This window comes from Octopus bimaculoides, chromosome 16 (assembly GCF_046866305.1).
Source record: "Octopus bimaculoides isolate indiv1 chromosome 16, ASM4686630v1, whole genome shotgun sequence".
In the NCBI taxonomy this organism is placed as follows: domain Eukaryota; kingdom Metazoa; phylum Mollusca; class Cephalopoda; order Octopoda; family Octopodidae; genus Octopus; species Octopus bimaculoides.
Window position 1 is genome coordinate 28,016,444 of NC_142943.1, and position 12,500 is coordinate 28,028,943.

The 12,500-nt window shown below is 34.5% G+C and overlaps 1 protein-coding gene across 1 annotated transcript in view; it reads right to left on the reverse strand.

Annotated features, from left to right (window-relative positions):
• The window catches only part of LOC106877506 (uncharacterized), a 26,641-nt gene that overhangs the window by 5,554 nt on the left and 8,587 nt on the right, over positions 1-12,500 (reverse strand). Inside the window, exons 2-4 of the mRNA XM_089364867.1 lie at positions 9,056-9,091; positions 8,229-8,486; positions 1-206 (exon numbers count right to left, since the gene is read on the reverse strand). The exon at positions 1-206 is cut by the window's left edge and continues 22 nt beyond it. Of these exons, the coding sequence (XP_089220993.1) occupies positions 1-206; positions 8,229-8,486; positions 9,056-9,091 (500 nt within the window). The remainder of the gene's footprint in view (positions 207-8,228; positions 8,487-9,055; positions 9,092-12,500) is intronic.

Consider the following 12,500-nt stretch of genomic DNA (forward strand, 5'->3'; position numbering starts at 1 on the left):
TCCATTTGGCCCATACTTCAAAACAACATCAGAATGTTTTTTGTCTGACAAATAGCATTTTTTTGTATATATTTCGTAGTCAAACGATTGACAAACTGGGTTTGCTTCACATTTATACAAACAAGTCGTATGATTAAGACGTCCGAATTCCAAAATATTGTTATAAGGGAGATAAGCCTTGTCAACTATATCCAAGGGACATTTTCCTGAAAGGAGAAAATGGATAAATGAATGTTTTTCTTCTTTTCGAAGAAGAAGAAGAAGAAGAAGAAGAAGAAGAAGAAGAAGAAGAAGAAGAAGAAGAAGAAGAAGAAGAAGAAGAAGAAGGAGGAGGAGGAGGAGGAGGAGGAGGAGGAGGAGGAGGAGGAGGAGAAGAAGAAGAAGAAGAAGAAGAAGAAGAAGAAGAAGAAGAAGAAGAAGAAGAAGAAGAAGAAATCTCTCCAAAAACATCGGGAATAAAGACATCACATGGAACTAAAAATAGCTGACAAAGGGTTAGACTATATCCGAGTAAGTAATACTCAATGAAATTTATTTCTATTTTCCAAATGAAATTATGTATTTTAACTGTATATCATCTCCACTGCTCTCACAGTACATGTAAACACACCCGCCACATTACGATCCCATCAGCACCAGATCATCTCCTTTCCCAAACACCATGTGCTAATTTTTTTAATAGATTAGATAATACCGGTATTATTCAACCCAAGAATAATATTCGGGAAGTACGTACTTTAAGCTTGTTACACAAAAAGTACGAAAAACTACATATGCAAAACAATTTAACACCAGGAATGAACGGGCCCTACGAAAATGATGACCGTCAGAATAAAGGGCCGCATGTCGCGCAAGTAAAATCAAAAAAGCATAAATGGACACGTGAGGAATATATTTCAATCCTCTACGCATATTTTAGAGCAGTGCTCTACCCAAAGAACGAAAACACCACAACATATACATATGAAACCCGGAAGAAAAATAACCTAAATAAAGACTTAGATACAGCAATGAACCCTAATAAACTAGCTAACATATGAATATATATTCTCAAAACAAAACAAAATATCAAAAATAGAAATATAACACTTAAAAGGAAAAATACATCAGGAAAACGTAGATAGTAACCACACATCAATGCCAAATAATATCATAAGCACTGGGACTGTAAAACACAAAGACAGACGTAACATTTCCAACAAAAGCGAAGTAAACAACAGAAGACAACAAACCCAGACAGTAGCAATGTATAATGATGAGCAAAAGACACCAAACCAGAACACCACAGACAAACATATGAATGGGAAGGAAGGAAAAACAAATCTAAAACCTGGAAACATTGAAGGGGAACCTAATGACTATGATACTCTAAAAATGAGCATAATCAAAGAACTGAAAGCCACAGATCTCAGTATGGACTACCGATTGTACCTCCCACAAATTAAAATTGATACTAAAACAGCGTCAATTATAAATAGCATGAACCTGGCCGCCACAGAACTAATAGCCACAGAAACAAATGTCAATGTCACCGAACTAAATGACATAATATATGCAGCAGCCACTGTGGTCACAAATGAAGCTGGATACTCCCTCAAACCCATCCAAACAGGAGTACCACCACCCAAACAAACCCTGTGGATAAATAATATCCAGAAAAAAATAGAAAACAAGAGAAAGGATCTGTTAATCCTTAACGAAACTAGTAGACAATCAACACTACTAAGCAACAAGAAAAGAACAAAAATACTGTGCAAATACAACATTACAGAAATAGGTTTACTTGAGGTAAAAGAACAGCTAAAGCAAGATATCCTTACCAAAGCACAAAGGATCCGCCGGTATGAGAAACGCCAACGTTTCTTTGAACAAAACAAACAGTTTAACTCCAGCTTGGCAAAAATAAAATAGATACCAATGCAGCACCAACAGCAGAAGTGGAAGAATTTTCGAAAGAAATATGGTCGGCAAAGGAACAACCTCAGAAAAGGACTATTAAAACAACGAACTCAGCACCTGAACAACTCTGGACCCCTATAACAACTGAAGAGGTCACCCAGGCACAAACTAAATAACTGGATAACACCTGATAAGATCCCCAACTTCTGGTTAAAATATCTGACAAGAACATATTTTGATGAAACTTGACACGTGAGTAGAACTCATGTCTGGAAACCTCGTAACATACTTAGATTGTTGAAAATTCGATAATACGGCCCCTGAAAGGGACCTTTTTATCTGACTCATATCACTAATGTTTTAAACACCTAAGGGGTATAACCCATAGCACCTGTACAATATGTTTTTAAACACTCCAGGAAAATAACTCATTTCATTGTTCATGTTCGATTACTTTGAATACTGATTTTTTGTGTGTCCTATTTCTAATTTTTGCAGACAATATCACTTTTATACTTTATTTGACACGTGAGTAGAACTCATGTCTGGAAACCTCTTGACATACTTAGATTGCTGAAAAAAATCGATAATAGGGCACTTCCAATGGATCCTTCTATCTTCTACATATTACTAATATTTTATTTAAACAACCCAAGGGAAATAACCCATACCACCTGCAGATTTTAGCGAAGCGATCAATATCTGATTCTCACGATTAGCCGACCTGATTCTGCATTTCATTACTCACAGTTTTGAACTGCTAAACGTTAATATTGCACTTCCTTCATTTGAATCTTAAACCTTAAAGACTTCATTTCTGTGAATGACAGCAGTTATACATCTCCTAAGCAGAATAATGTCTTTGCCTCTCGCCAACTTCCGACAACCTCTCTCACCAACATCCGACAATCTTTCTCGCCAACCTCCGAAGACCTCTCTCGTCAATTTTCTCCTTCCTCCAGCAGACTGTTTTTTGTACTTTTTCGTGACGGAAAATACACTTTTTGTAGAAATTATAACGAAATTACTTTCTTATATCAGAGTAATAAGGCATTTCAATAGAACATCTATACTCCCGGGAATTATCGGGTACACCAACTAGTGTTCAATAAAGCTATAACTGAAGACAGCCGCAGAAAGAAGAAAGGTCTAAGTATGGCCTGCATCGAAAGGCTTTTGATAGTATTCCCCACACATGGATCCTAGAAACACTAGCCATGAACAAGGTAGCACAATAATCATAAAATATATTAATCACTCTATGAATAAATGGCAGACAGTGCCACAGCTCCAAACACAAGAGGGACTCATAAAAACCAATACCATCCCCATTAGAAGAAAAATATTCCAGGGCGACACGCTCTCTCCACTCCTTTTCTGCTTGGCACTGACACCTTTATCTGACATGATAAACAGAACTGGATGCGGATACAACTGTTACGGTAAAACAATCACCTACCTCTTATATATGGATGACCTAAAACTGTACGCTAAAAATGGTAAACACCTCGAAACATTACAACAGGCAGAGCATGGATTTACCATAGAAATAAACATGAAATTTGGCTTAGAAAAATTGTGCCAAAGCATTCTTCAAATGAGGAAAACTAGTTATGAGTAGCAACATCACACTAGATAAGGCTAATGAAACAAGAGAAGTAGACAAAAGCCAGGCATATAAATATTTAGGAACCTATGAACTAGGTACGATACAACACACACAAATGAAAAAGAAGATAAAAAGGAATACTATTGATGAGTTAGATTAATACTGAAAACAGAGCTCAATGTGAAAAACAAGATAATAGGTATCAACACTTTAGCCGACCCAGTTATAAGTTACAGCTACAATATCCTTAACTGGACACTAAATGAAGTAATCAAAATAAAAAAAACAAGAAAAATAAAACAAGAAAAATAATGGAAAACAAGAAAATAATGACAGGATTTAGGATGCACCACCCAAAATCTGACATAGAATGATTATACATACTACGTATAGAAGGTGGTAGAGGCCTTATACAGCTAGAATACTATTGCAAAATAACCATCATAGGACTGCAAAAATATCTACTTCAGAAGCAAAGAAAACTAATACAAATAGTCACAAAAAATGAACAAAACAAAAAACTGTTTTCAGTCTTTAAGGAAGCTGACAAATACAAACATGAAGTCATACTACCTAACAACTATGAAGAAAAAGAAGAAACAACAAAAGCTGTAAAACAAATGAAATCCAAACTAAGACTAGAACAGCAACGGATCATGATAAAACGATGGCAAGAAAAGCCCCTTCATGATAAATACTGGACTTTTGATTGCAGCACAAGACCAAAGCCCCTCACCCACAACAGAAATTACCCAACACATAAAAAAAAACATAACATGTAACTGCAGAATATGTGGAGATGGACAAGAAACAATAAATCATATTGTCTCTGGCTGCCCAATCTTGACTAAGAAGGAATATATTCACACTATGAAATAGCAACAGAACAAAGATGGCATAAGCACACGCCAGAATAGGTCACAGAAATGAGAAAGCAGCGATACTATGGGATATGCCAATACACACAGGGAAATTAAGGCCAACAGGCCGGATATAGTTGTCAGAAATAACATCGTGATACTGAATATGGATAGAGAAATCACTGGGAGAGAATTGAAAAGCAGAGGAATTGAAGATTAAGAAATCAAAATAGCAGAAGAAATTGTGGAACAGATGGTAATGAAGGAACAGCCAACAAATTTGAAGAACGTAAACAGGAAAAAAAAATGAGAGATAAGGCGAATCAAGTCAACAAAGTATTAGGATACAAACAATCTGCTGACATCACTGAAACGAATAAACTGCTCAAAGAAGCTGCATGTGTAACTGCTGAATATCTTAGAATAAAACATCAGACAAGAAGACACAAACAAGAACCAAGGTTCAGAAAAAAATAGCAGAGAAGGTTGCAAAATTGCGAAACGATATGAATAGATTAAAATTTGGAGAAACAATGAACTTCAAAACATTAGAATTAAAGATCAGTTGGAAAGAAAATACAAAATACACAGAAAAGGAATTGAAGTTGCTATTGAAGAGGTCGAAGAAAATTATTGCAAGATCAGGATAGCTAGCAAGATATGTCAGACATACAGAATGATTTATACAGAACAGGATTATGTAGTTGAATCATCGAAAAATTGTTCGAAAGGTTAGAGAAAGAGATTCAAGACCATAGTGCCATACCGAACAAGGAAGAGTGTACAGCTTGAGGTTAGATCTAGGATCAACCAGTCGTGCATGATGATGAAGTTAATTGGTTGAGAAAAGTTGAAGAGAATATGAATGGTAGAAACAGACATGAAAACATCATAATAGCACAAACAACAATGGAAGAACAAACAAAAAAATGAAAAATTCGAAGGCAGCAGAGTTATTGGAGGTATATTGGATTAAAGTATTTACAAAACTTCATTTGAGAATTGCAAACCATTTTACCTGACTTTTGAAAGGGCGTGATGTTCCACAATAGATAAGACATGGAGAAATAACACTAGACTTCAAGGATAATGTCAAAGGATAATGAAGCACCACCGCACCTCGGTTCACCGGATTGGGATTTCTCCTACCCTGCTGCAAATAGCGGTAGACATTTATCAATAAATCACCAAACAAGCCTGTTATATGAATATAAACTCAAAGGGTAGACTTCGCCCTCGTCATTGATTCGTGTAATACCGCTGTTTCGAAAAACTCCACATACCTAGCTATAAGCGGCGGCAGACTGTCGTGAGGGGAAAAGGGTAAAATCTACCACTATCTCTAGTTAATCGCACGCCCGTAGAGTTCAGCGAAGTGCCGCTGGAATGCCACTGATATTTGCCTAGACAAGAGTAGCAATAGCCCGTCGTAACACGCCAAAGACCGAACTGTGGCGTTGTTGCCATATTGTGCCTCTTCAACTCAGGCGCATCCAAGAGCTTTTGTTTCTTCATGCGTTACAGCACACTCCCTAGATTCGACAAATCAAACGTCGTGCTTGAAAAATAGATCAAGAACCAATCTCGCCACCAGCATGTCGGTTGCTCTCCCGTTCCGAAATGCTTGTTGTAGCTTCGTAACTGGGTCTCTAGATTTCTTTATCGCTAATACTCTACTAAATTCTCGATTCTAGGAGCCCTTTTTATAGTCATCCATCATCAGTTGTAGACGATAACACCTGTCAACTCCTGACGCCTAACTTACTAACATGTCTCTGAAAGCTTGGCGCACTGGGAAAGATGCATTCGGCTTCTAGTATACAAGCACTGCCAACGGTGCTTATCTACATCCACCGTACAGATCACAAATGTGTGTTCTGTGAAGCCGACTACTTTAAATTGTGGACAACATATGCTATTCTTGTCTTCTTCTAAAATACAGAAAAATCTATCTAGATAAGACCAAGATGGCCCGACGTCCATGTCTACATTGGTGCATTCAGGTAATCCAGTTGTCAGTCATATGGAAACGACTGAGCAGGTTTACAAGACTTTTGCATCTTCTCTTATCAGCCTCACAGTTCAGATGTGTAATGAAGATGTTCTCAGGAACACCGCCCAACGCCTGAAGAAATTTGGCCGCCCTTCTATTGGAGAAGAATTGATAGCCACAGATCTGGAAGCACCACTTTTCGCTACTTCCAACGGCAAGAACCACCAACTTGCTGACCACTTCTGGGAAGATTGGCCTGATCTCAAGATCCAGTCCTTTCCCAAACAACACTGCCATTCCGCTTCCCATTGCAGGTCAACAAAGAGACGTGGAGATTTCAAATTAAACAAAAACGGGCGCGTAAATTGTTTCTTGGAAATGTTGGTTTCTCTGATGGCTACCTCCTCAAAACCCAGTTACCTGTACTTATTGAGTAGATGACAAAGCTTCCAGGGGGAATTACCGTCCACTTGCATTCATACATTCTACTCTCAGAGTTGTTAGGACGGTAGAAGAGGAAGAAAAAGGAAATTTTTCGCCTACTTTAGCGATTAAACTATGTGGTGAACTGGAGTAATCTCCTCCATTGCTGCTTGTAGTACCTTGGGGAAATCTCTCAAAAGATAATCAGGTAGATTTGACCAGGCGGTCCATACTGATAGCTTTGACCAGGGCAGTCACAACCTCATATGGGAATATAAGAGGTATGAATTTGAAAACGATAACAATAATAGCTGAAGCATAAGAGATGATAAAATAAATAAGCAAAATAGACAAGATTACCTTGAAATCAATGAAAAAATTAAAAAAGGAAACAAGAGGATATTATTACCGAGTGTGAAGATATTTATGGCTGGCACCGAAACGCCGGATGGTCCGTGAAATTAGTAGTAGCAGTAGTAGTAGTAGTAGTAGTAGTAGTAGTAGTAGTAGTAGTAGTAGTAGTAGTAGTAGTAGTCTTGCAGCAGTAGCAGCAATGGCAGTGGCGGCGGTGGTGTTGGGGGGGGGGTCGACTCAAATGTGTTTTTTCATAGGAAGGGTCTGGATTTTATTATCTTTAAATTATATAAGTGTTTGTTGGAGTTTTTGCTTTTGTTTTAATAACGAAAGAGTGTTTTGGAAGATTATGAAAGTTTGTCCTGGCAGGGTAAAGACTATAAAACGGATTTGTTTAAAGCAAATTTTATTTTCTTATTTTGACTGAAACATATATGGAAAGACTGAAACATAATAAAGAAAGAAAGAAAGAAAGAGGTGATCAGGATTGTGAGCAATTGTGATTTGATTCAGGTTGAGGATTTTCATTCGTTTGTGGATGAGTTACCCAATTTCTTTCCAAATTTCTTCGTTTAATATGTGAAAAAAATCGAATCCGTATTTCACACATTCAGTTAATCTTCTGTAATTATTGTACGCAATTTAAGTAAAACTCGTATCAAATCCTCATATATTGTAAGATGCTTTTTCATCTTCCTCACAGACTAATGTTATCTATACACAACTTAGATATTACACACCAGACATGCATTATTTCCATCATCAAAGATATTGAGACAAAAACGTTCTCTTTCACTGAACCTAAACACATAACCTTTTGACAAAATGTTGCCTTTTCTCTTTTCCCCTTGGTAATCTTGTGTCTGAATCCGAAATTCTGTGCTAAACGCATCAGTCAAACCTTTATTAGAACCATCATTCTCTGGAACGAAAACTCTATAAACAATGTTTTATCTACAGACACCATTCTACATTGACCAGAGAAATCGCATACACTTTTGAAATACCGACAGTATTGTCTATCTTTCGACTACAACATAGAATACAAGTCAAGGAATGAAATAAACACAGAAGATTCAAATTTGTTTACCGCCTCTAAACTTGGTCGGCACAGATCTTCTCAACTGATAAAAATGGGTATTAGTTGCGTCTATTAGCATTTTCTCTGTTGTGTCATCTTCGTATAAAATACAGCTTGGACTTATCGTTCTGCTCACGAAGGATTTACATGCAAAAGTTTCAAAACACTTCTTCGAACAGTTGAAGGCATCCACGTCAAGTGTCATCAATATTTTAGCATCTCTCAGATCACACTTTTCTACTTTTATAAAATACTTCAGATATTCAACTGTAACAAAGTCAGACAAATTAAATAACCAAAAGAGAAAGACGAAAATAAAAGATTGTGAAAATAGATAATAATAAAGAAATAGAATATTAAATGTTTGACGATCAATATTGATATTTTTAACAGAAAGAAGTGATAAAGTTGTTACTACCATAGTGTAGGTACAAAGCATCTTGGGATATATTATCTGTTTAATGAAAATTACTGCGAATAAGTTTTTAAAGTTGTTTAATTAATTCTATTATTTAAATGATTCATATGTTATGTTTTATAATGTTTAACGGTTGTCTGTTGTAAAGTTTGTCCCAATGTCAGCACTTAGTCAAATTTCACAAAATGCTAACGAACTGGCGAAAACTGAATTATAACCAATGGAAATTATGTTAAGATGGGTATTTACCATTATACGCCTGTTTTATCATAAAATCAGAATTTTAAATTTTCTTTTCAATTAATCTACTATGAGAAAGAAGATATTTTCCTATACTGAAATTATACTTTATAATTTTTGCTTTGATTTTCATAATTTTCATACATATAGGCCTATATATTGATATAAATATACTCACGTTCATTTCCAAATGTCAATGAGATGTAGAAGAGAACTGCAACGAAAGTTTATTTTGTAAAATATTCTATATTTCATATTCACGTTTAACATTAATTTACAAACAATAAAGATGAAATGAATAAGAAAGAGAAGTGTTCTATGCATAAATCGATAACAAATACGACGATGACCACCACTACATCACCATAAAGATATAATGAGAGAGTTGACCACATTCTTTCTGGTGATCCATTCCTTGCCAAGCCCAATTATGTTCCTAGAAAGGAACCTATGTCCACTGGATCATGTATCATCATTTGCAGACAAGAACGGATAGGAAAGGATAAAATATCAAAGACGATACCTAATAACCACCAGACCACAATCGGGGAAATGACAGACGAAGATATCAAAGAAAACCGTACAAGAATAAATTTATCAAAGAATGAAACAATAATATTTGTACTCAGTTTGATATTGCAATTACTTTTTGCAAAAACATTTCTGGTGAGAGATGTGGAAACTGTCAATATTCACGATCCATGAATTTAAAATGAACAGGAATCAGGTATGAATTTGAAAACGATATCAATAATAACTGAAGTACAAGATATAATAAAATAAATACGTAAAATCGTAAGAGCCATATCAACGATATTCTCAGTCCAAAAGATAATCCAGTTAAACTCGGCCCACATTGTACGCAAGATATTAACAGTTCAAATAGTTCCATTCTATGTATGCAAAACATTCCCTATATAATCACCGGCCAATAAAATATTTACATTTTACACAACACATATTGTAAAGAATCACAGCGAAACAATGTAACACAAGACATTCTCTAAGCATTAACAATCCAATAAAATAGACAGCATATATTCATCTATATTCAGGAAAATAAAATTATATATATATATATATATATATATATATATATATATATATATATATATATATATATATAAAATTATGTGTATTTCTTCTATCTTAATGAATAAAAAATTCTTCTGATAGAATAAATGGGTTAATAGAAACCAATGTAGCAAAGAACACAAAATAACTGTGGTTTAGTTCCTGTTTTTAAGGCAGGAACTCCTTGAAATTTTGGGTATTTGAGTATATTTAAGAATTTAAGGATTGGAGAAAACGCATGTTATAATTGCATACTTTATTCCTACATATGTTTCAAAGGATTACAACCTGTGTGATCCATAGGGATCTTTGATATTAAAATTGTAACCTTCTCATCAGGGAAAGCATGGGAATCATCTTAAACGTAAGACATTATGACCGATTATGAAAACAATAGATGGATAAGGTTATGACTTGATTCATTTGAAAAAAAACCGTTAGAGAATTGGACGCTGCCGGATAGTGGGTTGGACAACACATACCAATAAATGTGTGAGAGCGTACATGCATACATAAATACACATACACAAACACACACATATACATGCATACTGATACACACACACATATATCTATATATGTATATACATATACATACATATGTGCACTTGTATATACATATATATATATATATATATATATATATATATATATATATATATATATATACACATATATATATATATATACACTCATACGTCCACATTTATACATATGCACATACGTACCCACGCACATACAAATATACACATGTGTGCGCGTCCCCATATACACATATAAATAGAAATAGATTCATGCACATACACATAGCTATACATCTACGCCTATTACCTAATCAAATAAACAGATTCGCATATACATATACATACATGTATACATACGTAAACACACGCATGCACATACATACATACATACAAATACATATACATATACACATACATATATATATATATATATATATACATATATATATATATGTGTACATATAAAAGAAAAATAACTCAAGTGTTTTTATATATACATACATACACACACCCATATACATACATCCACATATCTATATATATGTGTGTGTGCATGCATACATATACATATACACACAAAAACAATTCCAAATTTATCCAATTTGACATTTCTAATTTCTATTCCTCAATTAACCCCATTATTTTAAATAAAGCACTTTGGTTTGCTCACAAGAAGGCGGGTATGCCTAGAGACGAGTTTAAAGTCATTAAAGCAGCTAGAAATTCCATAATTAAGTTTAATAAAAAGCTATGGATACGTAAGGACACACCAGAAGGATTCGACGTCCCGATGGGAAGTTCCGATTCAGCTCAAATTGCTGACTTAATATGCACATACATTCTATACGAATTAGAAGACCAATTCCCAAATGTTAAGGGTGGTCTATACAGAGACGACTGTCTATTATACTTAAAGAATACCACAAATCAAAAAATACAAAAAGTTAAAAATAAATTAGCTAGGTTTTTTAGCAGAATGGGCTTTGGTATAGTATTTGAAGATGAAACATCTATAGCTAACTTCTTGGACGTCACTTTAGATCTACACACTAAAACATTTTTCCCGTATCATAAACCCTCCACTAACCTAAAATATATCAGTAAATCCAGCAATCATCCAAACTCAGTAACGAGAAATTTGGTCAAAAATATTTCTCTTAGACTATCCAATCTTTCTACGAACGAATGCATTTTCAATAAGGAGGCTGAATTTTACAATTTAGCTTTATCAAAAGCAGGTTACAGAGAAAAGGTTAATTATATAGATTCTAATTATGAAACCGATATGAGTAATAATAATATTAATAATAATATTCTTAATAGCAATAATTATAATGATAAAGCCTTTAATTTAAATAATAACAATAAATACGAAGATAACCACAACCATAAATTACCTAACGATAGCAGCAAGATTAACATCCTTTCACGAAATAAGGGAAATAAAAGTCAAATAAAACCTTGTCTCAATGATAACAATAAACGAAGACTATTTATAAACAATACCGGAAAACATTCTAAACCAGAACCTAATAAATATGTCTGGGTAGCTCTTCCTTACAGTAAAAATGTAAAATCAAACTTGGTATCCCAGTTCCAAAACGCTATAAATAAGAACTTTCCTAAACACTCTCATTACTCCCAAGTCATAAATACACACAAGATTAGATTCGGTTTCTCTAACATGAAGAACATTTAGCAGATAATATCTGCACACAATATGAGGCTTTTGCATCCACTAGAGAGTTCCAACAGTAATAACATTGAGCCAGACATTATTAACCCTTACCAGAATAACAATAATAACAATAATAATAATAATATAGGGAACAATAATAATAACACGATACATAATAGTAATAGTCACAACAACAAAATCATTATTTCAGAAGTTAATAGCAAAAGAATTAGTTTTTTAAGTGATAATGCGAAACTCAGAAACACTATCTACCAATGCCAAGTTAGTACTCCTACAAATACTCACTTTTATGTAGGATCTTCCACTTCACCATTATCCATTAGAAT